An 18,366-nucleotide genomic window follows, 5' to 3' on the forward strand; every position below is an offset into this window, starting at 1 on the left:
AATTATACACTTTACAAGGTAAATTTTATAGTATATGAATTATATCTCAATTTTTTAAACTGAATACAAAAAAAGCCTCCAAACAACCAAAATACAGATCACAAAGATGGTACAGTATAGCCATATATTTTCCTTTACTGGAAAAAAAAAATGTATTCTCACCTCAAATTTATTTATTCTCACTTTATATATAATTTGTACAAACCTGGTTGTATGGTCAAAGCATATAGTGGATTAAAAGCTTCATATTAGGGGAAATGAAATTGATACGGACAGACATACTGACAGTAAGGTTTTGTTAAAAAGGTAAAAGAACTTACAAGCACTGTGTGAAGCCATTTAGTAAGGGCAAATTGGTCTACGCATTTCATTAGGTTCTGGCAGTACCAATGATAAACAGCCTGATACAACAATCTATACTTATAGTAATGAAAATAATGAAGATGATTAACATAATAAGAGCTAACCCACTTATCACTTTCAATGTGCCAATCACTGTTGTAAGTACCGAACATTTAGTTACTTATTAAACTCCCAACAATCCTACAAGGAAAGTAATACTATTATCTCATTTTACAGATGAAGAAACCGAAGAATCACACAGCTAAGTTAAGTGGAAAAGTTAAGATTCAAACTAAGGCAGTTGGCTTCAGAGTCCCTCCTCTTCTTAACCAGTAGACTATTCTGCCTCTCAGTGACGAACTGTCAGTCATTAAAAAAAAAAAAAAAAAAAAACAAAGTCAAACAATGTTCAGTGTGCTCTAAGAAGACTGAAAAATCTACAATTTTTATTCCACTATTTAAAAAAAAAAAAAAAAAAACCTGTTCTACGGCAGCCTGTTATCTATAGGAGAAAGTCTTGAGGTCAAAAAACAGCTCTTTACAATCTGACTCCAACCCATATTTCCAGCTTATCTATCTCCCCTAATTCTAGCCAAACCAGACCGCTCACGTTCCTTAAACAAACAGAGCCTGCATTTTCATGCCACTGTGTTAAAGGCCTTTTCTTCACTTCTCTGCCTAGAAAATTCCTACTTACCCTTCAAAATCTAGCTCAAATAACACTTCCTCTGTGCCACCTTCCCCGATGCCACTAGGTAAAACTGTGTTCATACAGCATTTTGTACACATCTCTATTAAAGTATTTATCACATGACATCAGAATTGAATACTTAACTCTCCTTTTCACCTCCTAGAATTAGAACCTAGTACACTGTGGATAATGAATAAAAATTTTAAGTTTTGGTACGTAATAAAGTCCAAAATTATTTTTTAATTCAGCAATACAAAATGACAAAAGTCATGAAATTTAAATAATTAAAATGGACAAAGTTCATTTTCACATAAATGAGATGTTACAAAGGTCCCTACAGATTGAATTCAGTTACCAGAAACCTTTTTAAGAAGAAAATACTAATACTCTGGACCAAACCTGAGTAATCTGTCACAGTAAAGGTAACACGAATAATGATGTGGGTAAAATTTTAAGTGAGAGATGAAGGTTCCCAGAATCTAAGCCAACAGAGTCAAACGCTACAAGGATAACCATTTAGTAAGTTACTGCTCGGCATGCTAACTGAATGCCCTCAGAAATTACTGTCCCTCCCAATTCAAGTCACTTCTCAAGAGTAAGTTATTCCCTAAAAATTATAATAGAATTTACATTTATTACTTGTTCCAGATGAGTTAATATTTCATTCCAATTAGACAAAACCAAACACAACTATACCATGCATACAATCAACCTGTTTCTCTCCCAGTGCATAATATATGACAACCAAGCCAATAACATATGGGACAGTCAGTATAGTTTTTAGTATTTAATAAGTACAAAGGAATACCTATTGGTCCTTCAAATGTTTATTGAATTAACTGCATTTTGCCAATTCTATTTGAAAAGTATTCTATTCTATCCTATTTGAAAAGTCACTTTACTTATAAGGAAATGTCATTTTACTTGGCTTCATTAAAAAAAAGTTATCCAAACTACTGGCTAATTTTTTTCCTATTATCCCATACTTATAACCTACTTAATATGCTACCAGCTTGGGCAAAATCCTCTTACTGTTTACTGCCAACCCCAACTTCTTTCTTTCAAACTCTCACCTATCCACAAACTTTCATGATCTTCAGGGCCTCTGAAAGACCTACTGCCTCCAACTCATCTTCATGACTGCAAGTCACTGACTTTTCAGAGGTAAACAAATAATCAGAGCTAGGGATGGATCAATACCCTCCAAGGTAACCTTTTATACAAAACACAGCTTTAAGTCAAATGTCAACTTTGCATTCTATTCTTATTGACATAAAATTAAAACCAACTCAACTATTTCTATGTGTTACCTATTCGGGCAGTCACAGACCTGAATAAATATTTGTGTAGTATTCTCCATTACCTAGGCTGAGAATTCTCCTCATACATTCTTTCTTTCCCCTCCTTGAAGAGGCTTATGGTCTGCTTAGTTTTCTTCATCAAATTCTCCATGAACACCCTAAAATACTCATTTTCTCCAAGGGTCTCCATCTTCCCCTCATATCTTGACAAGATAGTGCGGAGATGCTGGTAGGTGTCTGGCAGCAGGTCTAAGATATAAGGTGGGCTATTCTTTAGCGCCAGCTTTGGGTTCTGACACAACCGCACCACCTGCAACAAATGGAAAAGAAGGGCTATTACTTGGAGGATCTTAAGGGCAATTTCCATTTTTAAGTTTAGAAAGTTATAAAATATGTCCTCTTTTGTGGAAATACGAAAAATGCACAAGAATATAAGAAATGATCCATAACCCACACACACACCCACAGGCAATCACTTTACATTTTTAGTAGTCTCCCTAGAGGGTGGGTTCTCAAAACCATATCTAACAGTTCAGACAACACATAGAAGACTAAACAATTGGGGTGGGGAAGACATCCACATACATGCCTAAAAAATGCTAGATGAAGCATGGCGAATTCCTCTGAAATGCATGGCTCACGCCACAGCAGAATAAAGAAAATTTCCAGGGGCAGAAATAAAGAACGTGGCTGCCCTGGGAGGTAAACCTGGTAACGTAGGAGCCTAGAGCTTTAACAACCACTAGGGGACAGGAGCACAGAGGCCTTGGACCCAGCAAAGAGTTGAACTGAGACACCATTCCTTCCCCTATAAATGCCGAACTCTCAGAATTTGCCTGGTTAATTCATTTTACCTTCTTTTACTTTCAACTTTTCTCAGTTCTTAGTTTTAAGTAGGTCTCTTTTAAAGAACATATAGTTAGACTTTTTTAATCCAATGTAACAATCTTTGTTTTTAAACTGGTGAGTTTATATTTGTTGTAATGACTAATAATTTGTATTTATTCCTACCATCTTATTTAGTACTTTCCATTTACGTGGATTTTTGTGTGTCTGGAAGATACATAAATTAGTGGGACAGAAATAGACCCACACATATATAGACCCTTGACATCACAAAGGAGTGATCTTTCCCAAAAACAGTAGTGGAACAATCCATATAGGAAAAAAAGAAAATCAAACTAAACCCTTACCTTACACTATGCAAAAAACAAAACAAAACAAAAAACCTAGATGGGCTCTAGACCTAAATGTGAAAGGCAAATAAAGCTTTAGAAGATAAGAAAACTATCTTTCATTACTTCATGATGGAGAAAAAATTCTTAAACAGGACCATAAAAAACATTAATAGAGGAAAATATTAATTAAATTCTACTATACTCTGAAAGAACTTCTAAGATACCACAAAAGAGTAAAAACATATGTACAAAATCAGAGAAGATATTTACAATATGTATATATCCAGACATACATATCCAGAATATATAAAGAACATCTACAAATCAGTAGGATAGGGACGATCTTTTTTTTTTGGCTACACCGCGCAGCACACGGGATCTTAGTTCCCCGACCAGAGATCAAACCCGTGCCCCCTGCAGTGGAAGCATGGAGTCCTAACCACTGGACCACCAGGGAATTCTCAAAAATGGACAAAAGACTTGAATAAAAACTTGACAAAAGAAGATATCCAAACAACCAATAAACATGAAATGGTGCTTAATCTCATTAATCATTTTAATTTCATTAAAATGACAATTGTAAGCTCTCAATTAGATACTATCACTACACACAACAAATTGGCAATGCCAACCACTGGCAAGGAGCAAGGACCTTCAAATACTGCTGGTGGGAATCTAAACTAATAAAACCACCTTGGAAGATAGTTCAGCACTGTATTGTCAGGCTAAAGACTTATATGCCCTACAAACCTGCAGCTCTCCGCCTGGAAAGGTATACTGGGATACACATACAAAAATGTGTAACAACTAACAACTGCAAACAACCCAGATGTCCATCAACAGTAGAGTGGATAAACTGTAGTATATTTACTAGCAACAGTACACTACCACATGGATGCTCCTCTCAAACAAAGTAGATCTAAAGAAACCAGAAACAAAATATATATATTACAATTACATGTATATGACTACATTACTATTACAAAGATATCCCTCTAAACTATATTGATGCAATATGCATACATAGGTGGTAAAAATATAAGTAACAGAAAGAAAATAATTTTACTTTACTTGTAGCTGATATAACTGTCCATGAATAAAATGAAAGAGAATTGACAAAACATTAGAAACAAAACAATTTAATAGGTTGCTGGATTCAAAATTGATATACCAAAACGGCATTCATAAAAATTTTATAAATAATTTTAAAATATAATTTTAATTGTTGCCATTTTGAATGGCATAAATAAAAATTTAAGGCTCCTAGGAATATATCTAACAAAAAATGTGTAAGACTCTTATGAAGAAAACTATAAAACTTCACTGACGAACATAAAAATAGAAATTAATGAAGAACCCTATCATGTTTAAGGAGATGTCAGTTCTCCCCCAAATTAGTATATAAATGCAGTGCAATTCCTATCAAAATTCCAAAAAGCTTTTTCATGGAACTTAACAAGTTGATCCCAAAACCCACATGGAAGAAAAAGAGACGAAAACCAGCCAAGCCTATTTTGAAAAGTCACAAAGTAGGTGGTATTTACCCAATGAGTTATCAAGACTTTTTAAAATCTTATAATTAAAATAGTGTGATGTTGACCAAAGACAGATAAATGGCCAAATGGAAAAGAAGAGAGCCCAAACAGAGACACACATGTATGGAAATTCAGCATCAGAAGTGGCATTACAAATCAGTTCAAGAGGAATTCCCTGGAGGACCAGTGGTCAGGACTAGGTGGTTTCATTGCAGAGGGCACGGGTTCGATCCCTGGTAGAGGAACTAAGATCCCTCATGCCATTCAGTGTGGCCAAAAAAAGAAAAAAAAAAAAACACACACACACACACAAATCAGTTCAAGAGAAAAACTACTGGAAAACTGGTTATCCATATGGGAAAAAAAATTACATCCCTTACACGTTACATGAAAAGTAAATTTCAGATGAATTAAAGATCTTGTGTGGAGAAAAAACTTTAAAGCTTTTAGAAAAAAATTTGGAAAATATTTGTTGAACTTTATGATCTCAGAGAGGAAGCATTTCTTAAGACACAAAAGCAAATCATAACCATAAACAAAACAAAATGACAACCCACAGAATAGGAGAAAATATTTGCAAACAAAGCGACCGACAAGGGATTAATCTCCAAAATATACAAACAGCTCATACAGCTCAATATCAAAAAAACAAATGACCCAATCAAAAAATGAGCAGAAGATCTAAATAGACATTTCTCCAAAGACATATAAATGGCCAAAAAGCACATGAAAAGATGCTCAACATCACTATTAGAGAAATGCAAATCAAAACTACAAAGAGGTATCACCTCACACTGGTCAGAATGGCCATCATCAAAAAATCTACAAATAATAAATGCTGGAGAGGGTGTGGAGAAAAGGGAATCTTTCCACACTGTTGGTGGGAATGTAAATTGGTACAACCATTATGGAGAACAGTATGGAGGTTCCTTAAAAAACTAAACACAGAACTACCATATGATCCAGCAATCCCACTCCTGGGCATATATCTGGAGAAAAACATAATTTGAAAAGATACATGCACCCCAATGTTCACTGCAGCACTATTTACAATAGCCAAGACATGGAAGCAACCTAAATGTCCATTGACAGAAGAGTGGATAAAGAAGATGTGGTACACATATACAATGGAATATTACTCAGCCATAAAAAAAGAACAAAATGATGCCATTTGCAGCAACATGGGTGCACCTAGAGATTGTCATACTGAGTGAAGTAAGTCAAACAGAGAAAGACAAATATCATATGATATCACTTTATGTGGAATCTAAAAAAATGGTGCAAATGAACTTATTTACAAAACAGAAATAGAGTCACAGATGCAGAAAACAAACTTATGGTTACCAGTGGGGGAAAGGGGAGAGAGGGATAAATTGGGAGATTGGGACTGACATATACACACTACTATATATAAAATAGATAACTAACAAGGACCTATAGCACAGGGAACTCTACTCAATACTCTATAATGACCTATATGGGAAAAGAATCTAAAAAAGAGTGGATATATGTATACGTATAACTGATTCACTTTGCTGCACACCTGAAACTAACACAACATTGTAAATCAACTATACTCCAATAAAAAAAATTTTTTTAAATCATAAATGCAAAGACTGATTAGTTTGACAACACTAACATTTTAGTAATGATAAATCATAAGAACTACTGAACTTTTCCCTTTTTTCCATTTGTTTAAAAAAAATCAATGCAATTGTGATACTGTATTATTTTTTTCAACATCCTTTTTATTTTCTTCTTGGTAAACTGCACTTTCATCAACGAAATATCCTTCTTTAGAAACACTTCTTGCCTTAAAGTCCCCTTTAATGTATCTAATATAGCTAAACCAACTTTCCTGGGTTGGTGTTTGCATGGTGTATCTTTTTCCATTCTTCTACCTTCAAACTTTCTGTATTCTTAAATTTAATGCATGACTTCGTCATGCAGAATATAGCTGGTTTCCTTTTAATTCTGATAATCTTAGATTTTAACCAATTTGACCTGTTTACACTTCAACTATGAAACTGCTATTATTGTAGGTCAAATACTGGCAATTTCATATGGTTCACTTAATAAGTACTGATCCTATAATAAATAATAAAATAATTTACTATTTGTTTCCTATGTATCTCTCCTGTTTCATCTTCCTTTACCTCCCCTTTCTTGCCCTCTTCCGGTTTAAGCATTTTTTTATTGTCCCAATTTTCTCCCCCATCAGCTTGCCAAATATATATTCTTTTACTACTCTTTAAATGAATACCTTAGTAATTATAAAATGCATCTCTGACTCATTAAATCTTATATAAAGTAGTACTTTTACCACTTCCCAGACAACGCAAGGAACTTGGGACACTAACTCCATTTACTCTTTTCAAGTTATGTGCTATTACTATCACACATTTTAATTCCATATATCATATAAAGTCCACAAGTCATTATTATTACTATTACTTCTGTTATTATTTTATATGGCCAATATTCATTCACATTTACCCACACAACCCCTCTTCCCAATGCTCTTCATTGCATCTGAAATAATTTTCCTTCAGCCTAAAGAACATCCTTTAGTATTTCCTTTAGGGAATGGGCTGCTGGCTACAAATTCTCCTCAGTTTTTGTTTATCTGAAAACATCTTTATTTTATAACCACTTTTAAAGGCTATTTTCCCTGGATAAGGATTCGCAGTTATTTTCTGTCGTCACTTTATAGCTACAGGCATACCTCGGAGATATAGCAGTTTCGGTACCAAACCACTGCAATAAAGGGAGTATGGCAATAAAGCAAGAATTGCAATAGAGCAACTCACACAAAATTTTTGGTTCCCCAGTGCATATAAAAGTTATGTTTACACTATACTATAGTCTATCAAGTGTGCAAGACATAGTATTATTAAAAAACAATGTACATATCTTAATTTAAAAATGCTTTATTACTAAAAAATGCTAATCATCAACTGACAACACAGGATTGCCACAAACCTTCAATTTATAAAAAAATGCATTATCTGTTAAGTGCAATAAAATGAAGTGCAATAAAATGAGGAATGCCTTCTAGATGCCACTGTCACTGTTGAAAAGTCAGGCTGTTAGTCTCACTGTTGCTCCTTTGAAGATAAAATGTCTTATTCTGTGGTTGCTTTTAAGATTTCTCTTTGCCTCGGGTTTTCAACAGTTTTACTACGATGTGCCTAGGTGTAGTTTACTCTGGATTTTTCCTGGTGTTTATAGAGCTTCTTTAATTTGGAACTTGATAATTTCTGTCAGTTTTGGAAAATTCTCAGCCAATTTCTCATCAAATATTGCTTTTGCCCCATTCTCTTTCCTCTCTCCTTCTGAACTTCAAGTACTTGTACATAAGACCTTTACTCAATATTCCATATGCCTCTCATACTCTTTTCTGTATTCTCCATCCTTTTGTCTCTCAATGCTTCAGTCTGGATTTTTTTTTTTCTGACTTACCTTCTACCTCACTAATTTTTCCTTCAGCTTTATGCTATTAAACCCACCCACTGAGTTAACAATCAGTTCTTGTGTTTTTCAGTTCTAGAATTACTATTTCATTATTTACCACTTCAGATCTCTGACAAAATTATCTATTTTTCCAATGTTTTTTTGCAATTATAAATAGCTGACAATTTCTGTATGATAAATTCTTAAAAGTAAGGAGTTCTCTTACACATTTTCAACAATTTCTCTGGGTAGCTCAGTGAGTCTATTGTTTCATTCTCCTGACAAACTCAGTTTTTTTTTGTTTTTGTTTTTGTTTTCACACACACACACTGTATTTTATTTTTACAAGAGATAAATAGACTGACACCAAGCATTGTACATGGATGACCACAACAAAAGCAACAATGATTGCAATTACCAAACATGAAACACACTCATACTATGTCATAATATTGACATTCAGTCCAGTAATCCTCCATTGTAACAGCTCCTTTACTTTGCAGTGAAAATTGATTTGTATATTCTTTGCCTCTGAGTCCTTATGGGATTTTTTTTTTAATTCAAACAAAAAACATTGGAAATTTATTTATTGCCCAACAGTAAGGGAATGCTTAAATAAATTTTGATATACTCAAAAAAAAATTATCTATTTTATCTTTAGTTCTTCTAACACATTAATCATAGATATAAGTCCATGACTGATATCTCAAATATCTGTATCCCCCGTAAGTATGTATCTTTTATCAATCTTTCCTGTTGGTTTTCAGTTGTAGTTTGTTTTTTCATAAGCCTAATTATTTTTTATTGAGTGCTGAACACTGTATATAAAAAATTATAGAGACCATCTGAGGCTACAGATGATGTTATTCAGAAAGGATTTACTTTTGCTTCTAGCAGACAGATTTGGCTAGGGACACTAGGAATTCCAGGTCATCTTAATCTAACCCAAAAGTGAGAAGATTAAAAAGCTGGGCTTCAGTCTTCAGTGCCCTGTAAAGACTGGTTTACTTCTGTTTCACCCTTACTCCTACAATTCAGGCCCTCAGGGACCCAACCCCAAAACCTAGAGTGTTTCCGGAGGCCCTCAACCTTGGCAGGCCCTAATTCCAATTTTTTGTCCTCCTTGACATGAGCATTTTGAAAACTCTATTCAGCCTCTCAGCTATCACTTCCAGAATCAGCAATGACCTCATGGAAAAGGCGGCCTCAAAAATAAGGCTTACCTCTCAGAGCTTTCCTTATCTTCCAGAACCTGGCCTCTAATTCCTCACTGCCTTTGTAGCTCTTCAACATCTTCTAGCTTTTGTAGTTGCCAGCAGTATTATTTGGTTTGAAACAACCTACTCTAACAATGGTAGAAGCAGAAGTCTGACTTCTTACTCTTTATTTAATATTTTAAAATGCCTATTTTCTTGCATCACCAAAAGCTCATTATAAACTTTTTAAAGATGTCTAAATGGTTCCACTCTATAGACATACCATATCTTAAACCATCCCCTCCACTTTAACATTTATACTGTTTTTAAGTCTTCGCTATTACAAGTATCACTGTGATGAACATCTTTGGGCATTTTATTCTTCTAAACATCAGATTATTTCCTTAGGATAGATCTCCCAGAAGTGGGATCACTAGGTCCACCTGGAACAATTGCAAAATTCCAATTTAATTACTAATGTCTCTTCAAATGATGTAAGACAATATTAAAATTTTTAAACTAAATATTTTATCCTCTGTACATCATTTCCTGTACTCTTGAAAAAGAGCCCTATATAAGCCTGGCAAATAAAGACAAGCTGAATCAACAAAAATATCTGATTTATGAATATTTTAACAGTGTTTTAGGAAGCTGCTCATCCTATCAAGGGTTTCAAGCCAAAAGGGAACAACACAGCCAAGAAAAAAAGACTCTACCTCAGAAGACAGCTATATTCTAAATGCAACAGAGTTAAGAACTCATACTAATTAAAATAAATAGTACCCAATTTATAAGCATTACATTCCAAAACCTCATTTGGAACACAGGTATTTATGATTCAGAATATATTTTTACAGAATATATATTTATAATAAAAATATTAAAATGGTAGGTTCTTAAATTAGTCCATGGAGGGAGTTAGGGGAGACTGACATTGAGACTAAGATATCAAGATTCAGCAAAGACTACAAGAGGTATATGATCGAAGGTTTTTATCTTCAGAGAATACTGAGCATATTTTATATGGAGAAAGAACCAGAAGAGAAAAAGATAAATTAAAAGAAAATGGAAAACGGGATCTACAACACAGCTAGAACACTAAACACCCAATACCATTAAAAGAAGGGACACCTCCTTCCTTTAAAACAGGAAGAAAGGGAATGAGGACAGGTTTAGACAGACACAAATTCAGAGATATGAAGGCAGTGCGTTTAAGAAGATTGCACCTGGTTTTGATTTTTCTCAACATATCCATTCAACAAATATACGTCAGGCACTGGGATACAGAAGTAGAAATACCATACCCCTGAATCTGAGAGGAATCAGGCAATAAACAACAAAAAGGAAATCAACAAGAAAAATATCAGGTTCTATGCAGACAATTGAAATAGAATAATAAGAAAATGCTGGATGACTACTTTAGCACAGTGAGTAGGGAAAGCTTCTCTGAGGTGAATTTAGGCTAAGAGTTAAAATTACAGGAAGGAGCCCATCATGTAGAATCAGCAGAAGAGTAGCCCAAACAGAGGGAACAACTAATCCAACAGCCCTAAAGTGAGAATAGGTTTGGATGTGAGGAATAGAAAGGTCAGTGAGACTACAGTGTAGAGAGCAAGGTGAAGAGGGTCATTAAGGGAGAGATGTGGAGTATCAGGGAATTAACAAGGAGACAGTATGATGAAGACTAAAATATAAGCTTTTATGTGTTGAATTAAAATTAAAGTGTTTTAGTATCTTGACAAGATTACACCAAATAGCCACATCAGAATGTCCTGTTTCAGTCATTTACCTTCAGTAAATTTCTTAACCTCTGAGCCTCAGTTCTTTTACCTGTAAGACAGCGGTAATACCCACCTCATAATAAATGTTTATTAAAGGACTGTACAGTTTCCAATAAAGTAGACATTCAATGCTAGTTCCCTCCCCATTTCCATACAACTCGACCAGGTTTATCTGCAGGTTAGGCAGGAATTATCTATTGAAGACAGAATGTTAGACCTCACATCACCCTTTGTTGACTCCCAGAAACTGACACCCTTATTCCTACCATCTGGCCATGACACAGCTACCCTTCCAAACCTGCACGGTCTCTGACTACTTGGTAACCAAGGAATAGAGAAAAGGCAGCAGGCCACCCAAGAACAGGGTGACCAACAATCTGCAAACACTACAGTAACCACTCCTTCAAAGGTCCAAACCAAGCAGAGCTCCCCCCAAATTATTTACATTTATATCCAGAGCTACACATGCCAACCCATAATATATTCTCCCTATTTAAAGGCAAATGCATTAACATTAAGAATTCAGGTTAAAATGCATTATTTGCCTAATACCTCTGGAAAAAAAGGTATACTTCCTTTCAACAACAACAAAACTAAACTAAAATTGCTCTGCCCAACCTATAGTAAGCAATTAATAAACGCTGATTAATGACAATGACCTGAAAAAACATATTACCCCTCATAACAGATTTAAAATATCATGAGTTTTTAAATGTCTCCCAAACACTTGATTAGTTCGCATTTTCAAACTACTATCATGTACGTTCCACAAATGTTATCAGTCCCTCCGTAGAATGTGACCTTGTAAAGATCAATTGTAGATTAAGTATCTGCTTTTCTCAAGATCTTTCAAAGATAAATCAATCACATGACCAGGGAAATCAGCACTCCTTAACACTAACACAGACCATAAAGTAGGTATATAGGTAGAGCAACTCTTTTGACATTAAAATCTTCTGTAAAGAAAAAAAAAAAAAATTCCCTAAATATTTATAACCTCCAGGGAAAAAGTTTCCAAAAGGCTTTGTGAATAATTCAAGTCAATAGTTAACAAACATCAAAAGCCAAAAGAACCTGCCTTTATTAGTGAATGTTAAATTGGCAGTTTTAGTTAACCTCTAAAGCACAAATGTGCATTCTGAGCTTAAAAAATTCACCGAAAAATTTCCGAAAGATATTTTCCTGCTTAGTCTGTTCTCAACTTTATTTTGCTTTCAAAGTCTTACAATAGCAAAAATGTCTTCCTTTTGTTTACTTCTGCCTGTACATTTACAGCATCACTCAGAACAATGTCAAAAAGAAACATGCTTAGCTCTGGGAAACCAACAGTATCCTTGTACAGCTGCCATATACTCCATTCATAATAGCTTCCTCACTGGCCTAGCTCCTCCCTTTGCTTCTGCCAAGGGCTCAATGGTCAATAGAAGAAATTTGGAAAGTGCTATGATTACAATAAAGGGGAATAAAATTATGTTTGGAAATTGCTAAATTTTTAAAAACAGAAACGTTACAGAGAACAGTGCCTATGCCTAATTCTGTTCTGAACACAGAATCTTTCCTAACACTAAGGAACTGTATTTCTAACTAGGCAGAAAACTATAAGCATATATGATTATGAATGACTAAGTATTTTTATCTCTGTAGACCTTAACTTATCCATAGAAGCATTTTTCATTTCAAACTTTTTCATATGTTAAAAAGCATGATTAAAATAAGCACTAAGCTTCAAAAGCAAGTATTCAGTATGGTGAGCTATACATAAAACACATAAAATTTGATTACAGTTTTAAAAGAATCAGTTGCTCAAGAGAACAGGAGGTACAGCAGAAAGGACACCAGGGTAGGAGTCCAGAGACCTGGGTCTTAGTCTGGTGACTGACATTAACTGGCTATGTGACCCTGGGCAAGTTACTCATCTCTCTGGGTCTCTCTCCCTCTATAAATTAAGAGTTAGATCAATTAATTTCTTTTCTTAAAGCTTCAAGTTTTAGAAGCTAATCAACTCAGAAACTTGAAGAGATTTAACAGTTCTCCAAGTGTAACTACACAGTGAAGCTTTTAAATGAAAACTTATGACTGTTTTTCAAAGAGAAATCAGAAACCCATACTTTTTTTAAAAGAAACATATCATCACTAGATAATGGCCCCAAGAAAAAAAAGTCTTTTACTTCTTATTACTCTTCTCCATTACTGATTTATCAAAACCCATTCAGGGACTTGAACTGTAATTACTACCCAACACTTCTCAAATACCTCCCAACACTATTTATTAAAAGCACTATGTCACTTACAACTAATTACCAATCTCATTACTTTCATTTATCACATTAATTGCAGAAAAAAAAAAAATACAGCCCGTACAACGTAGGAAATTAAATAACCGACATGTGCTAACAGCTTAACCATGCAGTTTTTATACAGGGATTCTGTTTTTAAAAGGAAAATATAATTCTCTTCTCAGACTTATCAGTGCAACTTCAGACCAATACTTAGCATGAACTAGAGATTAAATGATTTTACCATCATTTTTGGATGTCAGACCCTAATTAAGGCACAACTGTGAATTAGGATATTGTGGAGTTCTCTGCTTGGTCTAGTCCCTCCCCAGTCCCAATCCTTTTTCTGGTCTCAAGGATTAAGTAAAGATTTGCCTAATGATTCCCGCAGGGGGTTCCCTGATCCCTTTGAACACCTTCAGTTATATCCCCAGTTTGCAAGTATGAGGACTGAGTCATCCTTAACTCCCTAGCACCCAGCAAAAAGTTCATGTTCACTGAAAATGTGATGGTGGAAAAGGTGCCAACGTAATTTTCACCTGAAGTAACTAGGAATCAGCTACCATATTTAAAATCAACAAACTAGACAAGGATTGTGGATGAAAGCAGACTTTTTGGAAGCCAATGTGCCAATATATACTTTTCAAACTTTAATGTATGATTGCTTTGACCCAGTACATTTCATTTCTAGAAGTTTATTCTAAAGAATGTTTAGCAACTGCGTAATAGATAGTCACTGCAGCATTGTTTCTAGTATTAAAAATCAGAAATAACCTAGAAGACTATCAATATGAATTTGTTAAATAATCATATATATCCATATTATAAAATCTTATACACCCCTTAAAAAAAGAATTCAGGACTTCCCTAGTGGCGCAATGCTTAAGAATCCACCTGCCAATGCAGGGGACATGGGTTCCAGCCCTGGTCTGGGAAGATCCCACATGCCGCAGAGCAACTGAGCCCATGCGCCACAACTACTGAGCCTGTGCTCTAGAGCCCGAGAGCCACAACTACTGAGCCTGCGTGCCACAACTACTGAAGCCCGCCTGCCTAGAGCCCATGCTCCGCAACAAGAGAAGCCACCGCAATGAGAGAAGCCCACGCACCGCGACGAAGAGTAGCCCCTGCTCACTGCAACTACAGAAAGCCCGCGCACAGCAACAAAGACCCAATGCAGCCATAAATAAATAAATAAACAAACAAACAAACCTATAAAAAATAATTATTCAGGGAGACCTACATGTAGTATTAACATGGATAATCTCCATAATGTAGCAAAAAATTTTTTTAATTCTAGAAGCATTTTTGTTTAAAAATCCCACTTTTGCTTAAAAATGTGTAATTTTATAAGTATGCATTACTTTCCAAATTTAAGAACATAATAATTAATACCTTAAACATAAATAAGATACTCTACTGTCATTTCTTTTTTTTTAAATAAAATCTGTCACGCTTATCTATAAAATAAAAGCAACTGTGGTATGGGGCCTTGCTACTTGAAGTGTGATCCCTGTCAGCAACACAGGATCTCAGGCCCTACACCAGATCTACTCAGACTCTATGTTTTAACAAGATCCCCAGATGATCTGAATTCATGTTCAAGTCTGAGAAGCACTGGCTTATAAGAATCACTTAGAGGGACTTCCCTGGTGGCACAGTGGTTAAGAATCCACCTTCCAACGCAGGGGACACGGGTTCGGGCCCTGGTCCGGGGAGATCCCACATGCCGCGGAGCAACTAAGCCCGTGCGCCACAACTACTGAGGCTGCGCTCTAGAGCCCACGAGCCACAAGTACTGAGCCCGCGTGCCAAAACTACTGAAGCCCGCGCGACTAGAGCCCATGCTCCGCAACAAGAGAAGCCACCACAATGAGAAGCCTGCGCACTGCAAAGAAGAGTAGCCCCTGCTCATCGCAACTAGAGAAAGCCCGCGTGCAGCAACGAAGACCCAAAGCAGCCCAAAATAAATAAATAAATAAATTTTTTAAAAAAGAAAAAAGAATCACTTAGAGTCTGAACAGCAGTTCAAGATCCACATAAAAAAACAAAAGTATTAGTTGGGTGGCTTAGGTTACTTAAACTCTATGAATCTGTTTTCTTTCTCATAAGACACATTATTTTGAAATTTTTGCTGTATCAGCAGATGTGAAATTGTAAACTGCTCAGCAATATAAGGCATTATTAGAACTCAGTTATCAGTCTTAGTGAGTAAATGCTAAAAAGGCAACAACTTGCTCAAGTCATAAATCTTTCAAGGGCAATGCTATCCACCCGGCCTTCTCAGAGCTGCTTAGAACAAGGGACTGGAGGGATGGACCCCTAGCAGTAGACAGTGGTTACCTCTGGAGAGGGTAGTCATTTTGCAGCATGAGAGTAAAAGGAGACCTTTACATTTTGTTCTGCATATTTTATGGTTCATAAACTGTTTTTCACAAAGAGTGCTACACCTGTGTACTGCTATTCAAAGTAGCTCTAAGAAAGAAGGAGGCAGGAATTAGTATCCCATCCCCCTCAATGAAGTAGCAGTGAGTTGGCCTCATTTTAAGATTTCTTGTGGTTGATCCCAGAGCAAGAGGGAAGGTCAGTGGTGGCTGTAAGAAGGCGCCCAAGGCAGAGGAGTCTGCTAAGCAAGACTCGCCATCCATCCCAAAAGTTGCAGAGGGGAGACCCAGGGTCATTGCTGATTTAGGAGTTTCTATGGCAGTGACATTCCATCTCCTAGGACTTGAATCCCCAGTGAGTGTGTACCACCAATACCATCACTGCACCCCTTTCCCCTCCTCCTTTTGGAAGCTGCTGCAGGAAGGAACATTGTGGGGACAGAGCTGAGGCTGGCTTCCAGTGCTCCTGGTTGACTACTCCCACCTATTTCCTTCCAGCACAAAATGTGCTAATCATGAAAACATTTCACAATGACTTGCTTGTTATAATCCCCCTCTTCCAACAAACCTAATGATCAGAATTAATTCTAAGATCAGAATTAACAACTTCATTGGAAAATGTGATTGAAATTTAGGCTCAGTTTTCAAACTAATGCTTAGTCCATTTTTCTTTTAATGCCCTAGGTTAGTCATTAGGGGGGTGATTTTCATAGTATAAACATTATCCGTATGTTTGACTATAACATGAACTCCACTGAAAGTGAAGACCTGGGGACCAATCTGCCCATGTGTATACAGCCAACAAACAACAGATTAAAAACGGGTTGTACTACAGCAAGGGTCACCAAAAACTTCAACCAAAGCCACGAAATGAACAGAGCAGATTATGTTCTTCCCTGGCCTAACCCTACTTTTATCCCATATACCCTTCAAAATTTCTATCATGAATCACATGAAATGCTCAGTGAGCTCACGATTCATACGGAACTAGGGAGAATTTTACATCCCTTGGGGGAATTCTTAATAGGCATGAAAACAACACAACCTTTTTGTTTACAATGACTGTATATTACCCTTATAACCAAAAAAGGTAAAACTACTTTTAGTAAATGTTACTTTAATTCAACACTCAAAAAAAAAAAAAGATTCCCTACCTGATCCTCCTAATTAATCACATAGAAAATGAGGGAACATGTTTTGATCCCATTTTACTTTGTTAAAATGTTTGCACTTCATTCAGCAAGTACTATGTGTTAGGCACAGGAACTGATGTTAAGACAAAGCCTTGGGACTTCCCTGGTGGCGCAGTGGTTAAGAATCCGCCTGCCAATGCAGGGGACACGCGTTTGAGCCCTGGTCCAGGAAGATCCCACATGTCATGGAGCAACTAAGCCCGTGCGCCACAACTACTGAGTCTGCGCTCTACAGCCCACGAGCCACAACTGCTGAGCCCTCACGCCTAGAGTCCGTGCTCCGCAACAAAGAGAAGCCACCGCAACGAGAAGCCCGCGCACCACAACGAAGAGTAGCACCCGCTCGCCACAACTAGAGAAAGCCAGTGCACAGCAACGAAGAACCAGTGCAGCCAAAAAGAAATTTTAAAAAAAGACAAAGCCTTGATCCTAAAGAGCTCTAGTGGAGGGAGAGACAGATGAAATAAAAAGTGGTAAATGCTATCACTTTTTTTTTTTTAATGAATCCCAATACCTTTATTTTGAATCACAAATTCCTGGGTGACTAAAATTCCTAGAGTTAAAATTAAATTGGGAAGGGGCTGACTACCAGAAAATAAACACCTACTTTATTAATACAATAGCAACAGAAAGGGTTTCCAATTTTTAGAAGAAAAATAACATGAACCAGCACCACCTGGTGGGTGCTACAAGATGAAATGCCCACATTTATTGTTTTGAGAGCCCCCCACGGCACTGCAGATGTTTCATCAAGGACAGCTGCCATCAGAGCTGAATGGCATGAATTAAGTGCAATGGGAGAATAATGTGTACAAACCTCCATGATAACCATGCAAAGTAACCAGTCCACATAATTTGAAGAGACACAAACCCTTAACTTAAAAGAAGATATTTCTTTTAATAGTATAGCTAAACACCACATTAACATCATTCAAGAGAACATCTACTTTGCCTGAGTGTGTGAATGGCGGGTGTGAGAGTGTGTGTGTGCGTGTGTGAGAATTGCTGTCGTATACCTACACAGGTCACTTTCCAA

General features: G+C 36.2%; 1 protein-coding gene across 1 annotated transcript in view; it reads right to left on the minus strand.

Moving 5' to 3' along the window:
• The window catches only part of CBL (Cbl proto-oncogene), an 88,189-nt gene that overhangs the window by 65,287 nt on the left and 4,536 nt on the right, over positions 1 to 18,366 (minus strand). The window contains exon 2 of the mRNA XM_068554545.1: positions 2,397 to 2,644. Within this exon, the coding sequence (XP_068410646.1) occupies positions 2,397 to 2,644 (248 nt within the window). The remainder of the gene's footprint in view (positions 1 to 2,396; positions 2,645 to 18,366) is intronic.

The sequence above is a fragment of the Eschrichtius robustus genome, chromosome 11 (assembly GCF_028021215.1).
Source record: "Eschrichtius robustus isolate mEscRob2 chromosome 11, mEscRob2.pri, whole genome shotgun sequence".
Taxonomy (NCBI): domain Eukaryota; kingdom Metazoa; phylum Chordata; class Mammalia; order Artiodactyla; family Eschrichtiidae; genus Eschrichtius; species Eschrichtius robustus.